The sequence below is a fragment of the Camelina sativa genome, chromosome 6 (genome assembly GCF_030686135.1).
Source record: "Camelina sativa cultivar CO46 ecotype springtype chromosome 6, ASM3068613v1".
Classification (NCBI taxonomy): domain Eukaryota; kingdom Viridiplantae; phylum Streptophyta; class Magnoliopsida; order Brassicales; family Brassicaceae; genus Camelina; species Camelina sativa.
The window spans coordinates 17,227,032-17,252,208 of record NC_141885.1 but is presented as its reverse complement, the minus strand read 5'-3'; the positions used below and the strand labels follow the sequence as shown (position 1 = coordinate 17,252,208).

At 31.9% G+C, this 25,177-nt stretch overlaps 3 protein-coding genes across 4 annotated transcripts; 1 reads left to right on the top strand and 2 right to left on the bottom strand.

The window, feature by feature from the left end:
• The first annotated feature begins 2,287 nt into the window (after positions 1 to 2,287).
• LOC104791276 (uncharacterized) lies at positions 2,288 to 5,367 on the top strand. The gene is made up of 5 exons (XM_010517126.3): positions 2,288 to 2,791; positions 3,582 to 3,853; positions 4,215 to 4,308; positions 4,405 to 4,516; positions 4,991 to 5,367. The coding sequence occupies exons 1-5, from the start codon at positions 2,650 to 2,652 to the stop codon at positions 5,196 to 5,198; spliced, it is 828 nt and encodes a 275-aa protein (XP_010515428.1). The 5' UTR covers positions 2,288 to 2,649; the 3' UTR covers positions 5,199 to 5,367.
• Positions 5,368 to 5,941: 574 nt separating this feature from the next.
• Positions 5,942 to 7,171, bottom strand: LOC104791275 (uncharacterized). 2 transcript variants are annotated; one of them, XM_010517123.3, is made up of 4 exons: positions 6,829 to 7,171; positions 6,597 to 6,739; positions 6,322 to 6,375; positions 5,942 to 6,177 (listed from the first exon to the last, which is right to left on the bottom strand). In XM_010517123.3, exons 1-3 carry the CDS (start codon positions 6,969 to 6,971, stop codon positions 6,362 to 6,364), a joined length of 300 nt encoding a protein of 99 aa, XP_010515425.2. In that variant the 5' UTR covers positions 6,972 to 7,171; the 3' UTR covers positions 5,942 to 6,177; positions 6,322 to 6,361. The 2 variants fall into 2 exon arrangements, with proteins under 2 accessions (XP_010515425.2, XP_010515426.2); XM_010517124.3 differs by having other exon boundaries at positions 5,942 to 6,249; positions 6,829 to 7,045.
• Positions 7,172 to 20,132: 12,961 nt separating this feature from the next.
• LOC104791274 (CDPK-related kinase 5) lies at positions 20,133 to 23,549 on the bottom strand. The gene is made up of 11 exons (XM_010517122.3): positions 22,400 to 23,549; positions 22,144 to 22,274; positions 22,007 to 22,048; positions 21,805 to 21,913; positions 21,643 to 21,721; positions 21,251 to 21,547; positions 21,063 to 21,175; positions 20,874 to 20,981; positions 20,715 to 20,777; positions 20,458 to 20,625; positions 20,133 to 20,373 (listed from the first exon to the last, which is right to left on the bottom strand). Exons 1-11 carry the CDS (start codon positions 22,970 to 22,972, stop codon positions 20,236 to 20,238), a joined length of 1,821 nt encoding a protein of 606 aa, XP_010515424.1. The 5' UTR covers positions 22,973 to 23,549; the 3' UTR covers positions 20,133 to 20,235.
• Between the last annotated feature and the right edge of the window lie 1,628 nt (positions 23,550 to 25,177).

Below are 25,177 nucleotides of genomic sequence, written 5' to 3'. Positions count from 1 at the left end.
TTGGGACCTCTTGTATTAATGTTTGGCATTGACTTCATCCCCCACACCTCTAGAACACGTTAAATAAATTTGGTTTTTTGGTGACGGTGCGATAGGAATCCGAAGAAAAAACACTTTCGCTCTCTCTTTTTTTTTTTTTTTTGTTAACTAAAAAAGAGTTCTAAAAAACGAGAATATGATGAGAATGACCAGACATTATCTTATCTTATTTCATTAGGCATGTGTTCATACATATACAAAAGTTATTTTAACTTTTGTAAATAAATGATTGATCTATATCATCTATGATTAAGTGTAGACTTACTATTTTATTGAATAACTTTGATAAAATCGACTTGACTAAAAGACTCGATCATAAAATGCATATATGTTATATCAAATAAAATATATATACTCGTATTCATATATGTTTCAAACTAAAGTGATCGAAGAGGGTTATAAAAAGAAAATGGAGGAAAGATTTGTGAAGATTGGACCAATCATGGATGATATGGGTTACTCAGTTCCCAATATCTGGTCCCAAAATACATATTGGATAAACTTAATATTTGTATTTGTTAGTGTTTTTTTTTCTTCCATTTATTAATTCATATATATTTATTCCAAGTTTATCTCTCCCATATTTGCAAGAATCTTCTTTTGTTGTTGCAAGAACCTATACAATCTTATCATTCACACTATTCACATTCTCACATTCACAATACCATATAATACATTATCTGATATCAATCATAGGATGATCTTTGATTAATGTTAATCTAGACAAACAAAGAAAAAGAGTAATGTTGATTAAGTGTACTAAATGCAATAGTAGATGTAATCCATTTACTTCCAAAAGTATAAGAGTAATATCATCGGCAGTATCACGTGTGTTAACATCGAGAACTAAATTAAATATACGGATATGCATGAATGTATCTAGAAACTTCGATGAAAATAATACAGATGTATGTATTTGTTTGATATGCTGATGAGCTGTAGACAGAAGAGGAAAGGGGTCAAGCAAAATGACCAACTTGCAAGACAAAAATAAAAGCCAAATCTATATACAGAATCAAAAGGGAAAATATCTCATAATAATATTCCCCATAAAAGGAGAGCATATGGGTCAACCTATTTATTAAAATTGTTATCGTCTCCATGAATTTTCTTCATTTCTAATATTAGAAATACTGGATCCTTTAAAATGTTTAAAAAGTCCTTGAAATATTTTTGTATATATCGGTATTATTATATCATTGCCATCAGATAAACCACATTTCAACATTACATTAGATGTTTTAACCATAGTTCTTTGACTTCTTTCATACATTTTCCTTAATGATAATCACAAAATTTGTGTATACTTTTCTATAATAATGGGACGAAATATATTATTCCACTATTTTTTAATAATAAACCGTTTCGAACGACCGAATATAAAAAAAGTGCAAATGAAAAATTCGTATATGGTGACATTCGAGCTCTTAGATTGACCAATAGATAGAATCCTCAACAACTTAATTCGCAAAAGCCCACCTTATATAAGTCTTTTCGAAACATCTTTAGAGTCTAACAAGTAAGAACAAATCCTTCCTCCAAGAAGAAGAAATCTGGAGAAAAGTAAATAAGAGAGACTTTGCACCAGTGGTAGTAGAAGCAAGCATACTTTCAATTCCAATTCCTCAAGAACCTCTTGTATGTTTTATAGATGGATCTTAGCATACAAAGGTGGATAGGAGTGGGCATGGCTGGGTTGCGTCTATCGCTGATAGAATCCTACATATGGGGCTAAAAGGATCGCGCAGAAGCTTATCCCCATTGCATGCAGAGTTAGATACCCTTATTTGGGCTATGGAGTGCTTATTAGCGTTGGACTTGGATAAAGCTCTTTTTGTTACGGATTGTTCAGACTTCCTAAGGATGACGTCTAATATCGAGGATTGGCCGACTTTTTCATCAGAATTGAAGGATTTTATTCATTTCAGAGATATATTTGCTAATTTTAGTATTAGATATATTCCCCGAGAGGATAATATCCGTGCCGATAAACTTGCGAAATGTGCAAGAACACGAAGTTTTTATTTTTCTCATTTAAGCTCGTCGGTACCTAATTGACTCTTTCTCGAAGAGAGTCATCTCCGATAACTTAATATATGGGGTTCGATCGTCAAAAAAAAAAAAAAAAAAAAAAAACAAATCCTTCCACATGACATGTCTCTTTGTCTAAGAACCACACTATCCATTGGACACCATCTTTTTCACCTAGAACACATATATATATCTATATATGGAATATTAAATTGATAAAGGTGTACATATATAATTATATACTAATTGCTACATCATTGCATTATTATATTTATTATTGCTGTTATTAAAGTAGATGAAACTTTTATGATATATAAATGACAAAGAAAGGTGTATATATTATAGCTACCAAAATTTATCTAGTCCACAAGAAAATTTCTCCGTCTCTTAATAAATAGAGAAACAAAGAGAGCTTAGAGACTGGCCTAGGTTAAGGGGGGTAGCTTACGTCGACAACTTTATAACTAATATTTCCTTATTTTTCTCATACTTATCATAATTTTATCCACAATCCAAAGAGAAGTAGTAGATATAAAGCTAAGAGACGAAGGTGGAGAAAGGAAAGATCATAAAAGATCAATGATGAGAAACGTAGGGAGTTCAAGCTCCGGCGGCAAAGGCATAGCGGCGGTGGTAGGCGTCGGTCCAAAGCTTGGCCGCTCCATCGCTCGGAAGTTTGCTCACGAAGGCTACACCGTTGCCATTCTCGCCCGTGATCTCGGTTTGATTCCTTTCTCTCTTTCTCTCTCTCTCTTTTGAGTTTTGGTTTTTGCTTTTTTTTTTTTATCCGTATCTCTGCCTATTCATACACGTCTGTATACCCACCGTCACACCCACATAAACAAGCATATTTCCATGTATACTTATGCTTCTTTTTTTTTATGTGCCCACGGAAATTTTCTTCTCCATATATGTACCAAAGCAGATAAAGAAATTGCGGCAATTTTCTTTGCAAAATGAGATAATTTAGTGCTATTTGTTCTCGTTGGATTTAACGAGTATATTAATGCGGCTAACATGTTCACACATCACACATATTCAATATCAGTTTTATTTTTGGATTTTGGGTTTCTACATCAGTACATCATCACCACTCGATTAGTAAGACACTAGTGTAATTTTTTCAGTGTAAATAGTACAAATATTCAGCTTTTATTATAAATAGTTCAATAAAAACTTATTTAATTTGGTTGAAATATTTTTTGTTTTGTTCTACACAAAAAGTAAAAGAAACAATGACATTTTTTCATTATGTTCGGTGCTGGAAATTAAATATTTATTTTCCATTCGATTCTAATTAATAATAAATAGATTTTAATTTTCTTCATCCGTCTAATTATTTATATTTTTCTCTTCGCTCCTCTTCTTATACGAAATAGTTACTAGTCTCGCCCATCAGCATAGATTGATCACAAAACGGTGCACTTAACGTCACTAGTAATCTTTTTTTTTTTTGGTAATGAACACTTTAGCTTGGTCACTCTCTTGATATGGTCGGGTCAATTGTGCAGGTAGGTTATCTCGAGTAGCAGAAGAGATAGCGAGAGAAGAGAAAGCGCAAGTGTTTGCTATAAGAATTGATTGTGCGGATCCAAGAAGCGTAAGAGAAGCCTTCGAAGGAGTGTTGTCGTTAGGGTTCGTGGAGGTTTTGGTGTACAATGCTTATCATTCTTCTTCTTCCTACACAAGTCACCATCCAACTTCTTTCACCCACATTCCTTTTCAATCTTTCCAAACTTCTATCTCCGTCTCAGTCTTCGCTGCATTCCTTTGCGCACAACAGGTGATCATTTCTTGAAATCGCATGCACTTTTATATAGGAACAATGTGTTTTATTATAAACTCACGTATCTCTCTGAATTTTATCGTTATTTTGTTATTGAAGACTTGCTCTTGTTAATCATGGCCTAAAAACCCTAGAACAACTTTCATATTACTGTGATTGTCACTATTTCCTAGAGTTTTAAGTTTTTTTTTTGGTTAGAATAAATAAGATTATTTTTATAGTATCATTGGATAAATTATTTTATCAGGAAACTGAAGGATAAAAGTAATATATAGTACTATTGGGTTATTTCGACTTTTTATTTTCTTTTTCTAGTTTTGAAAGTTGTTCATTTGATTTTATGATATGGTACCAAAAGGTTATTCCCGGGATGATGGAGAAAGGGAAAGGAACTATACTCTTCACCGGTTGCTCGGCGTCTTTGAATGGCGTTGCTGGTTTCTCCGAACTATGTAATATCCTCAATATTTTTAGAATCTCATTCTTTTAGTATCTGCAAAAAAAAAAAAAGTATGGTCACTAAAAAAAAATATTTGGAATCGGAACAGGCTGTGGGAAATTTGCGTTGAGGGCACTGTCTCAATGCTTAGCAAAAGAATATCAAGCTTTTGGGATACATGTGGCTCATGTTATCATCGACGGTGTGGTTGGACCTCCACGGTACGCAAATTATGCAATCATAATATTCCATTTTAAATTATAAGAAATGAATCTAGACCACAAAATATCTGTCCGAAAAAGGCTCTTTTAACTTTATATAGCTTCCACAAACGGCAAGATTCTGATCTAAACTGACAAGATTCTTACCTCAATTAAAGAATAAAAAAGAATTATTTTTAGAATCGTAAATACGTAATTTTATCCTAAAATCGCAAATACATTTTGTGACTCCATTTCTTATTTGTTTAGTTTTTTTTTCTAGCAAATGGAAACCAATATATATATGATTCCTTAGCCTCGACTATATCTTTCTCTTCTTCATATTAATGGATAATGGTCAAAGATGAAAAAGGGATGAACTTTAATCGAGTCCCCCACACCCACAAGTCCACAACGGTCCACACTAGTACTGACACATTTAAGCGTCTGAATTAGTATTTCATAGATAAATCTCATGAAAATGTAAAATTTCAGAGAAATAATAAACATCCCTCCTCGAGGAATGGTCGCGAACCAATCATTCAACGTAGGAGGCGAAGATGGAGAAGGAGAAGGAGAAAGCTCGGGAGTGATGGGAATGGATCCTAATGTATTGGCTCAAACATATTGGCACCTCCATGTCCAAGACCGAAGAGCTTGGACCCATGAACTTGATATCCGACCATCAAACACAAGATACTAGCTAGTACTTTCAAATTATGATTTGATTCTTCGGGTTTTTTCTGATTTTATTCAATGTTCTTTGAGCCGTATATGTATTTATATTCTTGTGTTTGGAATGTAATTAAGTATTTTAAAGGATTTGTTAATGATTGGTGTGAATGATCTATCAATCTCTTTATCTCTCTAAATAGTTTGATTTTGGTTTCTAGTTTGCGTGACTTTTGAGATGATGATTTGGTTTTGTCGGCTAAGGCGCTTGAACTTTTATTTTATTTTATGTGGCGTTAAATTTGAAAAGGTACAAGTGACTTCGTCGTGTTCGAATTGGAGACACAAGAAGAACCGACAAGTCATGTGAATGGACATAAGATCCGATCACAAAATAAAAAGGGACCCCCTTTAAAAAGGTAAAATTAGAAACAATCGTCCTTTAAGTGTTGTCACGTCAAGGAACTACTCTATGTTTCGGGGTCCATTTTTTCTTTCACTCAAGAGAGTGAAACTTTCATGATGTCAAGTCGTCAAGAGAATCTCATTAAGGAGTCTTGTAGCTTTCTTACATGTTTTGAATGAAAAAAAAAGAAGAAGAGAGTACTGATTAGTCTTGATGATCAAGAACACATTGAGAGTTCTTTGACTGCACATATGAACTAACATTGTGTTCTTAGCATGAAGAAGCCAAACTAGACCAGGAACAGTGACTTTTATAGAAGTTACATGCCACCACAAAAACATACATACCGGTATTCATACACATTTTGGTTATATGAAAGATAAATTTTCAAACTTGTGAGTAATCAAAAAAAGAGTTTACAAAATCCTCTTTGGGGAAAGACATTATAAAAATCTCTAAACTCTAAGCTGATGTAAGTAAAACAGAACAAAAATCTCCCTTTGTAAAACAAAATTTAAACATCTTTGGCATTAACATAAGAGGGCATGCATAGAAAACAGTAGATACCTTTGCAATAGATGACCTTAGCTCCTATCTTTTTACCCTGAGAAACCGATAGGATCACAAAGAAGAAAGAAATCACACAACTGCAGAAGTTTCTACCATGTACATAAGACTGAAACAACAACAACAGAACATGTCAACACAAAACTGCTATGCTTGGGCAAATCGTAGTCGGTTTGATTACCTTAAGAAAGCTCTCTCATGCTAAGAAGTGTTTATGAGTCTCAATCTTGTTTCCCTAAAAACCAAATCCCAACAGAGACATTTTAGTGACACAAGCTTATTATATATATGTAGCAACAACATTCCCAATTTCTTACACAAATTTAGAATAATTCCAATTCCAATTTCTTACACAAATTTACTAATCAATCAAAGATTCATAAACCCCTAAGTTGAAGCAAGTGTGAACGAATCAAGAATTATATATATAAAAAAAAACCAAAAATTGATAATAACCATTGAATAGGCGAGTGATTTTATCAACAAGAGAGTCTTCTTCCTCTTCCTCATCTTCTTCTTCTTCATCATCGTCGTCATCAGAATCCGAATTAGAATTGGAATCAGTGGAATCATCTTCGCTCAGTTCGCTATCATCTCCACTGAATCAAGCAAATCCAGAACCAATCAAGAAAAAAAACTAACGAATCAAATCTGAGAAATTAGATCACAGCGAAAATAAGCAAAATACCTCAAACTCCGATCATCTTCTTCTTCTTCATCATCGTCGTCTTCTTCGGTGCTACTCCCGCCATCGATATCATCATCATCTTCTTCGTCTTCTTCCTCATCTAAGCTATAGTCATTATCAATGATCTCCTTCTCATCCGTCATTGAACTTTCAAAAAAAGCAAACGGGCTTTTGATTTTTTTTTTGTTTTCCTTCTTTCAAAGTGACGGACCATTAAACATTGTCGGAGCCCCGACCCGAAACTCTAATTATTATTCCATTTGTTTCTCAATATTTTTGAGATTTCTTTTTGTTTTGTTTTATATTTTATCTGATGTTTTTGCAAGTTTTTTAATGTAAATATAAATGAATTTGACAACTTGTAAGCATTTATATTCTACAGAATCTTTTATGATTGGTTAAATTTGTTTTAAATTAAAATATAAATAATATTATTGTTTTGGAAAGAAAATAAATTATCTAAATTTGTGTGTGTTTTTTTAATCATAAATATCAGAGAAAATTATTATTATTATTTTTAATCCAACAAAATTAAAAAAAAGTGTATAGACTCTACGAGATCTTTACAAATGTCAAGCTTATACAAAATTTATAATTTTCATCAATATGACTGGTGAAACTTATGTTAATTTAATATTAATTTGTATCAGTTAATAGAAACTCAGATTTTTTTTTCTTTGATCAATTAACTCAAACTTTATTGGCCTTTTAACCAATATGTAATTTCTAATTACCCGGTAATTGTATACATGCATTAATTTTTTGTTGTAAGTTGTTACATTTTATGTTTAAAGTTTCTATTTACTATAATAAATACATCAATACAAATTCATGTACTTTTCTTTTAAGGTACTTTTTTTTTTTTTTTACACCCATCAAAATACTTAAGAATGTCATGATTAAATTCCACAAGTAAATAATTTAAATATTGATTGTATAAGTATTCTGAGTTCTTACCATACAGTAATTGTAGAATATTCAGAGTTCTTTCATAAATATCAATTAGTATCTACATATCAATATTCATATATATTAATCTCACAAATTAATCAAAATATTGTCAATCTCACATCAAATCTATTGAAAATTTTACAATTTACACACATACTACAATCAATATAATATATACAAATTCAAATTTGAAATCTAACGATTAAAGAAATGTTGCATATGATTTTTATAAATTTAAATAAAATTCAAGGTTTATAGTATATCTATTATTGTAATTTGTTTCTTTTGATCGTTTTGATAAATTTTTAACATATAAAAATTTAGTTTTAGATAATAATTCATAAAGCCTAATAGATTTCTAGTTTACAATTAACATATCTTAGTCACAATATTTCTGCTAATTATAATTGAATGTATTTTTAAATAACTAAATATATTTCAATATATATATCAGTTAGAAAATAGTGTATGTTTACTGCATTAGTTTCACATACACATTGCGTGAGATTTTTTTAGTTACAAATATTATAATAATGAGGGAAAATTACAAACAACAAAGCATCAATACAAACTATTTCTTGTAACTAGATTACAAAATAAAATGTATAAAATTTGTTTCCAGTCCATCCATATATATAAGCTATAGCATTAAACTCTATATCATAGGCTATGAGAGTAAATATGTTTGATGGATTTCAGTTTTGCAGTAAAATTAGTTTTGTTTATAGCATTTTTCTTTTTGCATTAGTTTAGTCTCTCGAAGGAAAATCTCTGATCTTAAGATGGATTTTAATTTTGTTAATATTTTGTCACTTGCTTCAAAATTTCAATGGAGAAAAATGGTTCGGTTGGTCATATTTATGTCCTTGCTATGCTAATTTCCAATTCTACATGTCAATAGATTTGGTGTTATCACTTAGGTTGTTAGATAAACTAGTTTACCTTTTACCCTTGAGTATGATGCTCTCATGGAGAGTTTCATTTTTTTTTTGTTTTTTTAAAGTCCCACAGCATTTTACGAGAGTCAAAACACCAAGAAAACTATAATTCTACTGTGGCTATTAGATCATCTCATTAGTAAACCCACTTAGCTCTCACGGACAGAACAACAATCTTTTTTTTTTTTTTTTAAGTCAATCTAAGCCCCTTACCAAAATCAAAACACTAAATTATAACCTCTGATCCTACTGCTTTTGTTAGATAATTCTTCATCTAATTCCTATCCTTTGTGCATTTTTCAGGTGTTGTTACTAGCCTTGGCGTGTTGTTGGTGGTTGGATTGACCTTCTAGCTATACATCCTGTTTAAGAGACAGAGGAAGATCAAACAAAAACAGCGGTTCTTCAAACATAATGGTGGCCTCCTCCTCCATGGACTTAAACAATGCTACTGAAGGTTTTAGCACCAATATGGTGCTTGGACAAGGCAGCCAGGGAACCGTTTACAAGGGCATGCTTCTAGACAGTAGAATCGTGGCGGTTAAGAAGTTCAAAACCGTTGATGAAAACAATCTAGAACAATTCATGAACAAGCTTGTGATTCTCTCCCAGATTAATCATTGACGTCAAGGTACTTGAATGTTGCCTGGAAACCCAAGTTCCTATGCTCGTCTAATAGATCTCCCCAACCTTCATCACAACACATCTGATACATCTTGGGAACCGCATCTTTGCATTGCAACCAACATTGCTGGAGCGTTATCGTACCTGCATTCAGAGGCTTCCATCAAGATTTATCATAGGAACATAAGAGATGTAATTGCATACGCGTGTTAAATTTTGGTCGTACGTTGTTACATTGTATGTTTAAAATTTACATATACTTTAATAAATATATCAATACAAATTCATATACTCTTTTTTGTCAACCGAATTTATAATCTTATATATATTAATCATTTCTCATCATAATTTTCAATGATAGAATAAATAGTAAATAGTTTATATATTGATTGTAGTATTCAGAGTTATTTCATAAATATCTATTAGTATCAATGTATCAATATTTATATATGTTAATCTCACAAATTAATCAAAATATTGTCAATCTCACAACGCTGAATCTATTGCAATTTTTACAATTTACATACATACTACAATCAATATAATATATACAAATTCAAGTTTGAAATCTTACAGTAAAAGAGATTGTGCATATTTTTAAAAAAATAATTTTTAATAAAATTCAAGATTTATAGTATATCCATATTATAATTTGTTTCTTTGATTGTTTTGATAATTTTTAATATAGAAAAATTTAGGTTTAGATAATAATTCATAAATCCTAATAGATTTTTAGTTTACAATTAATATGTCTTAGTCACAATTTTTATGCTAAATCTTAATGAATGTATTTTTAGATAACTCAATATATTTCAATATATATTAGTTATAAATTATTGTATGCTTACTACATTCATTTCTCCCACACATCGCGTGAGATTTTTTTAGTTACATATCTTAATAATAAAGTAAGGTTTTAACAAAATCCAAGATTTGAAAACTGATATGTGTCATTCTATCAATTTTAATATATAAAGTTTATTAATTTCATCAATTTATTAATTGAAGACTCATTAAAGATCTATTTTGAATACATTGAAAACAATTATACAGTATTAAATATGAATTTGTTTTCATATTTCTTAATATTTATTCATATTAATAAAGTATTATATAACATATGAAATGTTTGAAAGAAAAATGGAAAACATGAATTAACAAAATACTAAAGTGACGATACAAAAGAGATAGTATGACATTTGAGAGTCTATTTTATTTGTTTTAAAAAACACATGAAAATTTAGAACATGTGTTAAAGTTTTATATGAAGAAATGTTTTTCATGAATTAACAAAATACTAACGTGACAATAAAAAGAGATAGTATGACATTTGAGAGTCTATTTTATTTGTTATAAAAAACACATACATATGTTTTGCTTTATATTTCACATATGTTTATTTAGATTTTGCTTATATTTTACATATGTTTTGCATTTTTTTGTTTATTTTTTTTAATAAGCAATATATGTAAGATGTTATGTAAATGCAAAATCTTATCAGTAAAATTAGTTGAAAAATAATTGATTATATGTAATAAAATTTTAGTTTATGATGTTAGAAAACCGCCTAAAATTTTACACCGGTTATATAAAACTTTAAGTAAAATAAAAAAATTGTAAAATGATATATATATATATATATATATACACGCATGTTTCCACCATAATCACAAACCAATAAAAATATATATAAATAACTCAATTCATTATCCACGCATCGCATGAGAATCGATCTAGTATTTATAATAATGATGGAAAAAGTACCAACTACAAAGCATCTATGCAAACTATTTCTTATAACTCGATTACAAAATATTATTTGTACAAAATTTGTTTCTAGTCCATCCATATATATAAGTTATAGCAATCGATTGCAATATTGTGAGAATGAAAGGCTCGAAAATGATTATGATTAGGTGAATCTATGAGTTGTTGAGTCTATCTAGTATTTTAAAGACAAAACTGGATTGGTGTTATGTTTGACAACTATTGTCCAGTTCAAAATAGTCGTGACTAGAATAGGTTTAAGTTGGTTGCACAAATTACTGGTTGATGTTGGTGATGGTTGTGATGAGAAACTATTGGAAACTATTTGGTTGGTCATTTAAATTGGTTGATTGGAATAGGTTCAAGCTGGTTGCACAAAGTCTAGACCAACTCTATTGGTTTGCTTTATTTTTTGCTTTAAAAATAGAGTTTTCTAAAAATAGAGCAAGGGTTTACTCCAATAGTTGGTTCTATTTCTTATTTTTAAAAAGTAATTCAATAATATTTTATTAAATGGTTTATTTCAACTTCTACTATAGTCCCCTAATTTTAAAAATTACAAATTCTACCCACATAGTTTGTTTTGAATAAATATCTAATAAAATTACAATATTTTTTAAAAAAGAAAATTTCATTACAAAGCATAAATAAAGATATGATTAATAGATATTTCTTTAACACCATCATTAGTATACTTTTCCCACAAATGATCAACTAATTTTTTATGTTATAATATATACTCATTATAAAAATTTGTTTAGGTATAAGATGATAAGATATTAAAATTGGAGGAGGACTTTGTAAATAAAAAAGTTATGCTTCAAAAATAGAGAAATGAATAGTATTGCTCCAAATTTGAAGCAACACTATTCGTTTCTCTATTTTTGAAGCAAGAAATAGAGCATCATTGGAGATTGTTTTACACCAAATATAGAGTTTGGAGCAAGATTTGAATCACTATTGGAGTTGCTCTTAAGGTTAATTGAGCGCAGACTTTTAGCTCAGTTTGGGTTATTCATCTTCTGTATCTGCATAATTGTCATGTCCCGTTATTTTCCTTTACAGATTGTGATGAGAAGCCAAAAAAGAACCGAAGTCTTTCAGTTAAATAATCCATTTCAAACACTTGGTTCATTTGAAGGACTTTGAAGTCTTCTCATGGTTTGCATTGTACCAAAAAGTTATTTAAATTAGAGTTAGACAGTAAAAGAAATTATTAAGAGAAGATCACAGCTTTACAATCTGTTTTGGTACGAAGAACCAGTTTACTTGGTCGGTTTTTTTATATCATTTTCTCTCTTGCCATCTCTGTCACGCCTTCGGTCGCCGCCCACCGTGTTAATCCTTCATAATATTCCCCCTCCAAGATCCCTTGTAGCATGGTCACGGTCATGTCTGTTGTCTTGTCTCTGCTTCCTCCGTCCCAATCTTTGAGATGTTTATTCTCTCTTGGTCTGTCATGAGAGACCTTTCTCGTTCCCTTTCTTTTGTCCTTATCCCGAGTTTTTTCACTGCAGACAAGGCCACAGCATTATCAGCACCAAAATTGGTCCCAACAAGGCTAACGAGGTTAGTGAGAATTGAAAATGATATCCCAAGTCCACCACCAAGCCTGAGTATGATACTGCTGACTCCAACTACCAACAATGTATAAAGTCTATAAAACCACTAACCTTGGTTGCTAGAAAAGAAAGAGGTACTAAGTACCAGATCACATTCATAGTAGCTCAAGTCCAACATACCACAAATATTTAGAGATGTAGAAAATACGAAAAGAGAAACGGGTTTTCTAATACTCCCAAGTCCCAACTCCAACTACCAACAATGTAAAGTGTAAAACACCAGTAATATTCAGCATTACCTACACGTTTAATTGGTCGATAAGATTCAAACTCCCTTTTAGTCCTAAGCTCAGTTGATTCGTAGTTCTACACAGTGGCGGAGGCAGAGTATAATCACGTGGGTCAATTGACCCTGGTGAAATTCTAAATTTAGATAAAATTTTAAGGAAAAAATCAAATTGACCCTGGTATAATAGCACAATTGACCATGGTAAAATTTTTAAATCACATAATTGACCCTAATAATTTTTTTTGACCTAATGTGATGATTTCCTAGCTTCGCCACTGGTTCTACAGGCTAAACTTCACGCAGAACAAAACTCACCGGTCATAAGAAAAGTTACTCAACACAAAAATAAGCAAAACTTACAAGTCTTGAAACGAATAATGTCTTTGTATGGATCTCCAGAAGCAATCGGATCATCATTTATTCAAGTCATCTGCATATAAGATTTCAAAATTAACTTGGATTTCCCAAACAGCAAGAGGGCATGAAAGAAACATACATAAAACATAAATGGTGGATTACATTTCTGTAAGTCCTCAGCAGCCTTTTCAACACCTTTTTTTTCCAAAAGAGGGTTTACGAATCCTCTCCCTTTTAGGTGCCTAGTCGAAACAGAATTAGGTGCATCTGGCTTGGGTGGACATTTCATAAGATTATCATTGTGATTATCATTTGGGTTTATTGCTCAGCTGATCCAAGTGAACCTGACGAGTTTTAGGGAAGACATTAACAACTCAAATCTGTGAGAACAAGATCAGATTGCAGATACAAAAGTGTGTTTCGTATCAAACAAACATGCAACACTATAACGCAGGCTATGAAAACTTCTTTTAAAAGTCATATTACTGAAAACGTATTTAAAAAGTGAACCAAATTACCTTCATAGTAGCTAAAGTCACAGATACTGAATCTATAGAGAAGGGTTTCTAATACTACCAAGTACCAACAATGTAAGGTAACCTTGGTTGCTATAAAATAAAGGCTTGTACTCACTGCCCTACTTGGTATTTCTGTTTCCTTTGCAGGATGAATCATTTTCTTTGGCTTGGGACCATAAATTGAGAAAATTACATTACTGATTGTGATATTATACGAGAATGACTTGATGCATCTATAATAAACTCAATTTAAAACTAATTACTGAGTGTTACAATGCAATCGAATATAGAAACGAAACAAGTATCAAGCGACTTGGGTATTCAAGTTGACGAAGTAGAACAACCAATGTCGAATCTGGTTCTCGCAAAGGGATCATTAGCATTAACTAAAACTCTAGAAAGAGCTGAACGGGCAAGTTAAACAAGTGTAATCACGAAACAGCAAAGTTGAGATAAAGAGACGAAACAGCTTAAGCTTGAAGAACATATGTCTTTGGTTCTTCTCTCGCAGCTCAGCTAGGGTTCTACTTCTGTCCAATTACCACCAACACTCTTCTACCATCAATCTCAAAACTTTTAGGGATGAGATGAGAACCGATATTGCTAGACCTAATAGACAACTCGAGAGAGAGAGAGAGAGAGAGAGAGAGAGAGAGAGAGAGAGAGAGAGAGAGAGAGAGAGAGAGAGAGAAATTGAATCCAAAACCGGGTCAACTAAACATAAATTGAATCCCAAATCGGATTTTTCTGGTTATTAAGTAATCCGGTCCGAGATCCAAAATTATCTGGAAACCGGAATCTATGTGCCGATACTATCAAATCATGTTCTTGCGATGATTACTAGTCGATGAAAGCTACAACACTTTTTTTTTTTTTTTTTTCTTATTAAAATTTTTTCTATTTTATTTTATTTGATCTACAATGTATTTGTTCTCGTTTATGGCCGTAAACAAATTTGTTTGTTTATAAATTAAAACTTTCTTCTATTGATGTCAAAAACTAATGTCGTCCGTTGCTTTGTAAATTTCTTTCTCTTGTTTTAGCCTTAAATGTTGCCTTAGGTGTGTAATCACATCTATCGACTGTCGCTGAGGCAAATTTTGTATGTGTACTACTTACTAGCTTACTTGTATACATTTTTCAAAACGCAATCAGGCACATGCATGTATCAAAAAACAATCACATAACATTTTCATTAATAAAACATAGCTTTTGGTTTTGGCAAACATTAATAGGGACCTCGACCAGGTTTATTCCCGGGAGAGTCGTAGCTACATATGATCCAGACGTACTCATCATTCTGACACCTCACCGAGCCGCAACCAACCCGGACCGACTCACGCCACATGATCTGATGAAGAAAGTTCTTGCACACACCTTGACATGTACTACTAACACACTTATCTTTTTTTGCTACACTCTTTTCTTTATATTTTCTTCTCAGCTTTCATAAAAACCATATATTACAACAACTATGCAAATGGGTATATGTGAAGATCCTCTAACTTCTTCAAGTTTTTCCCAGTTAACAATTATGCAAATGGGTCAAGTTTTCCACAAATTCTTCGAACTCACTTAGCATTTCTCTTGTTTTTTCCCCCTTCTACGTATTATTCTTCGTAAATTGTACAAAACTTCGAATCTTTCACAAAAACTCTGCGGACTCAATTTGTAAAAAAAAACAATTACTTTGTTGGTTAATAATCCATTTTACAAAAAAAAAACCAATAAGAAACGAAAAAAGTCTGTCATGCATAACTAGATAATTGATTATATAATAAAGCTGGTTGATTAGTCTAAAGCATAAACAAATGGTAGATAGTTACATTCTTGGCTGCGTATACTATATCACCGTGGAATCTTCCTTCTCTTGACTTCTTGTGATGACTATACACTATATATTGTAATGGCTGTTTGAATATATATATATATATATATATATATCTAGAGTGACACAATATTTTGTGTTTTTAATTTTGTGATTTATAAATGCCAAATGACTCGATAAAAAGCTGAAATTTTTATTATATATATGATTGATTTGTGGCTATAGTAATTCAAAAAAAGTTCCTATTAGAGATGCAACTATACTACACCGAACAAAATATGATATCAGTTGACTTCTTTTCATTTTTCTATCCTTTCTCATGTACTAGTAGTACAGTTTTACTTTTGTTTGTTTGACAAAAAAAAAGTTTGACTTATGTTTGACTTATTTTTAGCTTATATTTTATTTATGTTTTACTTTGTAAATTTTAATGCATATAATTATAAGTGAACACACAAATTGTTGGCAAAATAAGCTTATAGGAATGAATTTTAATTATTGATGAGGATTTTAGTATTTGTTTATTTTAATTTTATAAGTTTAAAATATTTTAAATTAGTTTGACATGAAAAACAATTAGTACTTATGACATGCTGTTGAGTAGACACTCCCGAAAGAATATAACATGTCATTGGCATAAGCATTGAGGGCATTAATGATAATACATCAGTCGGAGGGTGCAAAATGACATTTTTGAATATAGGTATAACTTAGGTCCTTCACCAAATTTTGATATTCAGTGGTTTTTTTCAATGAAATACACTTCGACGGTTCAACTTAGATGGTTAGTACACACCGCCAATGTATCCTCTTTTTTGGGTGTCCTAAGAAAAACCGTTGCAAGTGTCAAAATCTCAAAGATTCTGAAATTGGATATCCAGCATGTTCTTGCTCTAGTTGTTACACCAGCAACCATATATTATGGGTGGATGCAAAGGTGACCATAACATTTCCTTTATAGACTAGTGTCAAATGCTTCATGCTGATGGAAGACACAAATTTTGTGCTGGAGGCACTTGTGTGAACACTCCAAGAGACTTTTATTGCATATACAAGAAGAACAAGTCATTGCCTATAATTATAGGTAAACACAAAAACCTTTAGTCATGAATTCATATGATATTATACACTATGACGGATAGATCTAGATAAGTTAAAAGAAGTTGAACATATCAAACACACAAATATATGGTAACATATATATATGTTTTAAGATAGATGACGCTCTAGGAGAAAGTGAAGAATGTCAGAAACATCATCAATCTTCCTAAGTTAAACATCATCATCATTCTCTACAAACCTAACACACACACGTATCATATTGTAATATTTTTCTTTTTACCGCTTTGATAATTTTTTCATATATAAAAATTTAGTTTTAGATAATAATTCATAAAGCATATTAGATTTCTAGTTTACAATTAACATATCTTAGTCATAATATTTATACTAATTATAATTATATATTTTTAAATAATCAAATATATTTTAATATATATTATTTATAAAATATTGTATGCTTACTATATTCATTTCACCTAAGTGAATTTTAGTTACAAATATTATAATAATGAGGGAAAAAATACAAACAACAAAGCATCGATACAAACTATTTCTTGTAACTCGATTACAAAATAAGATGTACAAAAATTGTTTCCAGTCCATCTATATATATAAGCTATAGCATTAAACTCTATATCAGAGGCAATAAGAGTAAATATGTTTGATGGATTTTAGTTTTGCATTAGCTTTGCATTAATATTGCATTAAAATTAGTTTTGTCTATAACATTTGTTTTTTGCATTAGTTTAGTCTCTCTAGGGAAAATATCTGGTCTTAAGATGGATTTTAGTTTTGTTAATCTCTTTTCACTTGCTTCAAACTTTCAGTGAAGAAAAAATTATGCGGTTGGTCATGTTTATGTCCTTATTATGCTTATTTCCAATTCTACATTTTTTTTTGTGGACAAACTTCCAATTCTACATTTGTTGAAGAATTATGTCTATAAGGTGTTGGGTTGATAGAGCTCATCACATGAGAGAAGACAATTACTCACCAAAACATGTGTTTAACTAGGAATTTTACTCTTACTATTAAAGATAGCAGATTGGTTGAGGTGATTGATACCAAGATGAAAGGTAATCACAACCTTGAACAAGTCGGTTAGGAGGTGTGTGAGAAAGAAAGGCGCCAAAAAATATACCATAAAATTATTGTGTCAATTATTGTAATTAGATTACTACAAAATATTATTATATATGTACAGAGAATCATGTCCCCATTATTAGGACTCTTTGAAGTCTTCTCATGGTTTTCATTGCTATTTTTTACATAAAAAGTTGTTTAAATTAGAGTTAGGCAGCAAAATAAATTATTAAGAGAAGATCAGAATTCACAACTTAACAATCTGTTTAGGTACAAAGAACCAATTTACTTGGTCTGTTTTTCTATCATTTTCTCTCTTGCCATCTCATATTTGCTTAGACTTTAGACTAATCAAACAGCCTTATTATACAATCATCTAGTTATGCATCACAAATTTTTTTAATTTCTTGTCGTTGTTTTTTTAGAATGTATTAATTAACCAACAAAGTAGTTGCTTTTTTACGAATTGAGCCCGAAACTTATTGTGAGAAATTCAACTAGAAATTTTTTCCAAATCAACTTTGGTTATGAGAAATTTGAAATCTCTATGTTTATTCTAATCGCGAAAAAATAAACATGATTTTACGATTTTAAAACGTAATTAATGGTTAATTGTAAAGAAAACTAATACGTAGAAAAAAAAACCTAGAGATTGCTAACTGAGTTCGAAGAATTTACGTGGAAGATTTGACCCATTTGCTCAATTGTTAACTGGGAAAAATTCTTAACTCGAAGAAGTTAGAGGATCTTTTGGACAAAAACTTCTATTGTTTAAGTTTTAAGACAATAAAAGTAGTGGTTTACAAATTTTTCTCTTTCATTGTAATGATTTTTCGGAACAATAATTTTGGAAAATAAGAGGGGGTATTGAACTTCTTTTTTCTAGGATTTGGTTAGATTTTAATATTTTAGAATTTGAGAGATTTGAGTAAGGATTTTAGGAGATTTGATGATTTGTTAGAGATTCTAAATTAAAGAAAAAGAAAATGAAATGAGAATATGTGAGATTTTGTAATATTTGTCATAGTGATTTTAGAATATTTAAAAACACAATAGAGGAGATGTTGTTGTGAAGAGGATTGTTGCCCTCTTTTCATATACGTAGATTGTGGCCTGAGAAGCAACTCTTTTGAGGGTTAAGGACACATTAGCAGAAGTCGAAGATAGATGAGGACAAACCTTTCGACAAAGATGAAAGATGATTGGCCTAGCCTGTGAAGAACAAGCTTCCAACTCTGTTCACTGAACTCACAAAACATAAGAAGATGATGTCGGGTTTCTCTGTGAAGATTGCAGGTGCAGCAGAGCGTATTGGTGGTGATACCCAAAAGTGAAGCCTTGATCTTGTTGGGAGTCTATCCAAGTGAAAGATCCAGAAAGTGAAAGCCAATTTGGGAATTTTCCTTTATACCACTCAACATTTGCCCAAGATTGGGTAGAGATAGTTGGTCAGGTCTTAAATGATTCCAAGTGTGAGATGTTGTAAAGATGGTTCTAGAGAAATTGCCAGACTTCCAACTGTATATGCACCATGTCCTTTTTGACTTGATGGTGGGTCGATGGCCAGAAGATTTGATGATTAACATAATTGATATCTCATCATCATTTGCAGCCTGCAAAAAAAAAAAAACACAAAACACTTTAGAGTAACCGAGAAACGATGAATGACCTTTTGATAAACAAGAATTGAATATCATTATGACGGCCTTCATCTATTGTGGCAGTGACGTTCACAAATCGGGAAAACGCAATGGCTATGATGAAAAACAGAGTCATGTACGTAGGCGGAAGATGCAATTGGTTTGACATATTTTTGTGGAAATCCTTCAAAATCCCACCTTAAAGGGTGTGATTCTATGAGTCACATTTTTCAACTAAAATTTTTTTCAAAGTCTTTTAAAATCATTCAAAGTAGCTCTTTTTTTAAAAGTTGTAATAATTTGAATAACACTAGATTTTAAGTGAGTTTTACAAATTATGGATTGAATAACAAGAGATTGTAAATCATTCTAAATGATTTTATATAAATATCAAATTGAATAGCATAAGATTTTAAAATAGTTTTATAAATCAACAATTGAATAACAAGTGATTTTAGGAATACTTTAAAATCTTCTAAAATATGAATTTAATACCCCCTCTAAGATTGGTATCAAAAGACCAAAATCTAGAAGAATGTCAGAAACATCATCAATCCTCGTAAGTTACCAAGTTTGGAAAAATATATCATCATTTTCTCTAAAAACTGTTACCTAACACATACACTTCTTCTTTTTTGCTACACTCTTTTTTTTTCAATATTTTCTTCTCAGCTTTCATAACAAAAGTCAAAAGCTACATAGTATTATATAACTCTCTAAGAAAAGCTCCTAGGAGAAAATGATCTCAGACAAATTTCATACATATCATTCGAAGTTTCAAAACCAATCTAATGAGCTTTGATCGTGCGGCTAGACACACCATGTAGCAATTTCACAAATCCGAGAAAGCTAAGCTTTCCATCTGTATGCCTAAGCCAATCGTGAAGCACTGCATGAACCGGTACAGAAGGACCAAGACCAAGTTCCTGAAATAAAGTTTTAACCAGTGAGTTCATTTGAGCATTTTGCAAAGACTTGAAACAGAGTTTTGTATAAAAAAAGAGACAGACCGAAGCGAGTTCATCGATCATGATGGGTCGGTTTCCTTCCTTTTCGAAAAGCTCATACGCACAACGAGCGTGTTGTTCCCATCTATCAAGAGCTTCTAGCTGGTGAACACTCAATGCAGCTGCACAAAATTCCTCAAAGTCCATTCTTCTATATTGAAGAGCACTCAGCTACAAAGATGACCCAGTAAGATTTATCAATTACCAAAGTCAAATTGTGTGGTTTCAAACATTGATATGCACGAATTAAAGGCTCTTACTTGTGCTAAGAATTCTGGAATACGTGAATCCTTCATTGCATCTGTTGCCATTTTCATCAGAGCCTAACAAAGAGAATTTGAGTCAGTGTCATGATAATATTAATAACCAAAGCATACCAAGAAGATAAACTGAAACAGGACAGAAGATAGAAAACTTACGGATTTGATGTTTTCTAGACTTATGGTTCCGTTCTTACTAGGTTCTAACAAAGCAAACTGCTCCCTCAGATAAAACAGTTCATCTACCGTAAGTGTTTTCGATAAGGCCTGCAAGAAAATGGCTAACGTTAAGCAAAAAACAGAAGCGACCAATGAAGCAGAAATACTGAAAAAACTGATCCACCCTACCCTTAATGCAGCTTTACGGAGAGATGATGATCGTAAATAAGCTCTCATAAGTTTAAAAACCAGAATATCCAATGGAACCTTTGCGTCATTTGAGTCTTTTATCCATGGATGACCTGAAAGAAAAGAAATTATTTTGCTTACAATCTTCTTTTCACATTGAAACAATTTTGTATGCATTCTAGACTTACTTAAGGCTTGAGCAGCTGTTAATCTTCTACGCGGGTCTTTGTTTAGCAACCGCTTTACAAAATCTCTTGCCTCTGAAGATAACAAAGGCCAAGGAGGGTCGTCAAAACTCGGATCTGCTTTTAGAACAGCTCGAAAGATCCCTGATTCAGTTCTAGCCCAAAACGGTCGGCTTCCACACAAAAGAATATACACAATCACACCAACACTCCAAATATCAGCTTCTGTACTGTACGATCTATGTAGAACTTCAGGTGCTACATAGTATGCACTGCCAACAATGTCATTGAGCCTCTCATCTGCAAAATGCAATTGTCAAAGTATATAAACAAATTTAAGTCTCTAGATTCTGGAATCAAAATACACAGACGGCATATAATCTAAAGGGCTTTACCTGGTCTCACGTAATCCGATAAACCGAAATCTATTGCCTTCAATTGAGAGGTGTCTTCTTTTGAGGTAAAAAGAAAATTCTGATCCAAACGGTTTTAAGTAAACTTCATTTAGATGGCGATGAACATCAAATATATAAGTAGAAAGAAAGAGCTATTATTACCTCAGGTTTGAGATCTCTGTGTACAACACCTTGGAGATGACAAAAGGCAACCACATTTAATATTTGTATCATAACAGTCTTTGCATCCTCCTCTGTGTACTTCCCACCTCTGCACATAAAACACCACCAAGTTCAATAAAAACAATCCCAAAACTAGTAAGAACGAACAATCGTAATTCTAAACTGGCTAAAATCTCTTTACCTTGAAAGTATTCTATCCAAAAGCTCTCCTCCTTCACATAGCCTAAAACAAGAAACACAGAAAACACTTGTTAAGCCTTGCCAAATGCAAATTCCCAAGCTGATTTCAGAATAAAGTCAGAGCAAAAGTGAGCTTACTCCATCACTATATAGACATTATCATGATCCTCATATGCATCATAGAAATGAGGAAGATTGTTATGACCAGACAAAGCCCTCAATATCTTCACTTCCCTCCTCACATCTTCAATTGCAATAGCCGTCGTCATCTACACAACACAACATCACCAAAACTGAAATTGAAAAGCTTTGTACAAGTATCATCTCTAATCTAAACAGATCTCGTCACAACAATCCATGTAAACACAGAAGAAAGTCAAAATCCACTACTAACCTTAGCTTTGGGAATAACCTTAACAGCGACTTGTTGACCTTTATTATCACCCTTCTTAAACTTAGCAGCACAAGTATAACCAAAATGACCACGACCTACTTCATCACCAAGCTCATACTTACTCGCAAAACTCTTCGAAAAACCAAAGCTTTTATCCAATCCAACACCACCTCCTTCGGCTTCACTCCCTTCAGGGATCGCCGACGAATTAGGCTTCACAGAGCCATGACGTCTCGCTAAAACAGCTCTGATGTGTTTAGCCGGAGAAGGTGGAGGAAACGGCCGTTTGAAAAACCTCTTCGGCGTAGAGTTACCACTACTAGCGTTAGTCGCCGGAGATCTACCCGGAGTCTTCTTGGAGAAGAAAGAGTGAGCTGGACTCGGACTGTAAAAGGGGAAAAACGGAGACTTTTTGCCTTCATTGTTCGGTACTACACTCTGATCTTCAACAGGGTTGCCTCCATTAACGGAAGAGCTCGAAGGCTTGACGGATTCAGACGCCGGAAGTGGACTATTCCTCGCCGGAGTTTGATCGGAGTTAGGTGAATTCGGCTTCGAAGTACAGAGACCCATTACGAATCTCTCTCTCCTCACATCACACGAAAATATCAAAAAACCTCAATTGTAGTATCTCATCATCGAAATCAAAAACAAGTAAAAAAAAATTCAAACTTTTGAATCTTAGCAAAAACAAAAAAGATGAAATTTTTATTTTTGGGGAGAAGTAAAGAATTTTTTTAAAAAATTGTAATTTTTGCTTCGTCTTCTTTCTTTGGAATTGACTCCTTTGTCTATGGCGAATTCCAAAGCGAAAGATTTGGATCCAAAGAGGAATGAGTTAAAAAGAGAAACGACGATACGTTCGCTTTTTAGAAGAAAACAAATAACATTTTTTTATTTTAACCATTTGAACAACTACTACTAATTACACAATTAAACTACTTAACTAGTGTTTTTAATCACTTTAACTAAATTTGTTACGCATATTTTGGTGACATTATATATAATAAATAATGTGTGTATATAAAGACAAAGAACAAACTAGAAAATAGGAGAATTAGGTGAAAATTTGCCAAATTTATAACTATAGAGTGTGAATATTAATGTTGTTGTGTACTTTGTAAGTTTTGGTATTATCTCAATCATGAATATAAAGGCTAACCAACTGCATTAATTATATAGAGTTTTATTATTTGGATAAGTTCTTTGGGAGGAGAATTAATTCGACAATTTTAATAGACATTGACAGGGTTTTGTATTATTATTATTATTATGCAGATGCATTTAAACTCCTGCCAACTCTTGAATGTTTGCATAATAATTTCGATTATTTTTGGTAAGACCGATAATAGTAAGTTAACCAATCATAATTTCATATTATGGATTTATATAGAATCAATAACGTTTCGGTTTTTTTTTTTTGTTTTAAAAAATTAATTACTATTCTTATAGGCTTTTTTGACAGTGATTAAACTAACAAGGTGGCAAATAATTTTTTCATATGTTAACAAGTTCGAGTTCTATTTGGTTACTACAATCTACAAAAAAATAAAACACATATTATCGAATTTAAACCAAAACTGTAATACGAGAACACTAATACGTCTTGTTTTTTTTCGGTTTGCTATGATGGAAACGCTAATACGTATCGTATGTCCAAATTAAATTTTATGTGCCCGTTTAGAAGTTTTTTTTCTTTCTGATGTGCCCGTTTAGAAGTTTTATTATTTTAAAAAGACTTAAATTGTATGGACACACACGGTCCGACGGTGTTAATATTGCCCTATAAGTTAATAACATCATTGTCCATATACAATAAAAATGATTGTTACTACGAACAATATATTAAAAATTTAACAAAAAAAAAATGTAGGTATTGCTTCACTAATGCCAAAGCAAACAATCAGAATTTTCTAAAATCTAACTATTATTGTTATTTGAACTTGTCTATCAATACATAGAGAAGCAACATAACTTGTAACAAAACGAAATGTCTAACTACTGTAATCCAAAATGTTATTGGTTTCGAAATGTGATGTAATAGTAATCGGAGATCGACGTAAGGAGGAACAGAGAGGTGGGTGGGTAAAGCAGGACCCCAGCATAGACTCTAATGGTCCAGCTCGATAAATAGATAATAGTAATGTGTGAGTGAATAAATTCAATAAATAAGTGTAGAAGTAGGTTTGTTCCTTCCTTAATTAACGCTATTGCCATTTGGATTCTGTGGTAGGGACTCTCTATCGATGCTTCCTCGAAAAATAAAATATAAAGCTGCATTCTCTATTACTCACTTCAAGGTTACAATCGTCACTCCAACTTCTATTACTCGTTATTATTATGGTTATTGGTCAAAGACGTTAACTTCTATCACGTAGAACACAAACAAACCTAACTGCTACTTGTAAGATTTTGACATTTTTTAAAATTATCTTTAGCTACGTTATAGGCGCAAAAGTTTGATTCAAAAGTTTGAGGATTTTGCGTAATTAGTTATGGTTATTCTAAAATAAAAGCAATACAACGTGAGACTGTATGAAAACTAATGATTATGTTGTATACTTGTATTTATATAATTCGTATGAATGATGAAAATGAAACTTGCTTAACTTAGTTGCTTGTTGCACCCGACATACTGAGAAGCCAATTCAAATTTTGCAGCTAGCTATCATTTTTTCCCCACTTATATTCGTATGATTTAGTTTTTTTTTTCAAATGCATGCACACGTAGTGGTAAACATATTCATTATGTATCCCTTATAAGATTTTTATGTGTTG

What these genes read in the sequence shown, in the direction of transcription:
- LOC104791276 (XM_010517126.3), top strand. Translation starts at nt 2,650, where the DNA reads ATGATGAGAAACGTAGGGAGTTCAAGCTCCGGCGGCAAAGGCATAGCG. An exon ending in CATTCTCGCCCGTGATCTCG is followed by an intron (nt 2,792 to 3,581) that starts GTTTGATTCCTT and finishes TCAATTGTGCAG; the next exon opens with GTAGGTTATCTCGAGTAGCA. An exon ending in GGTGTGGTTGGACCTCCACG is followed by an intron (nt 4,517 to 4,990) that starts GTACGCAAATTA and finishes GTAAAATTTCAG; the next exon opens with AGAAATAATAAACATCCCTC.
- LOC104791275 (XM_010517123.3), bottom strand. Translation starts at nt 6,971, where the DNA reads ATGACGGATGAGAAGGAGATCATTGATAATGACTATAGCTTAGATGAG. An exon ending in GAAGATGATCGGAGTTTGAG is followed by an intron (nt 6,740 to 6,828) that starts GTATTTTGCTTA and finishes TGCTTGATTCAG; the next exon opens with TGGAGATGATAGCGAACTGA.
- LOC104791274 (XM_010517122.3), bottom strand. Translation starts at nt 22,972, where the DNA reads ATGGGTCTCTGTACTTCGAAGCCGAATTCACCTAACTCCGATCAAACT. An exon ending in TTGGATAGAATACTTTCAAG is followed by an intron (nt 21,914 to 22,006) that starts GTAAAGAGATTT and finishes TTTTATGTGCAG; the next exon opens with AGGTGGGAAGTACACAGAGG. An exon ending in AACAGCTGCTCAAGCCTTAA is followed by an intron (nt 21,176 to 21,250) that starts GTAAGTCTAGAA and finishes CTTTTCTTTCAG; the next exon opens with GTCATCCATGGATAAAAGAC.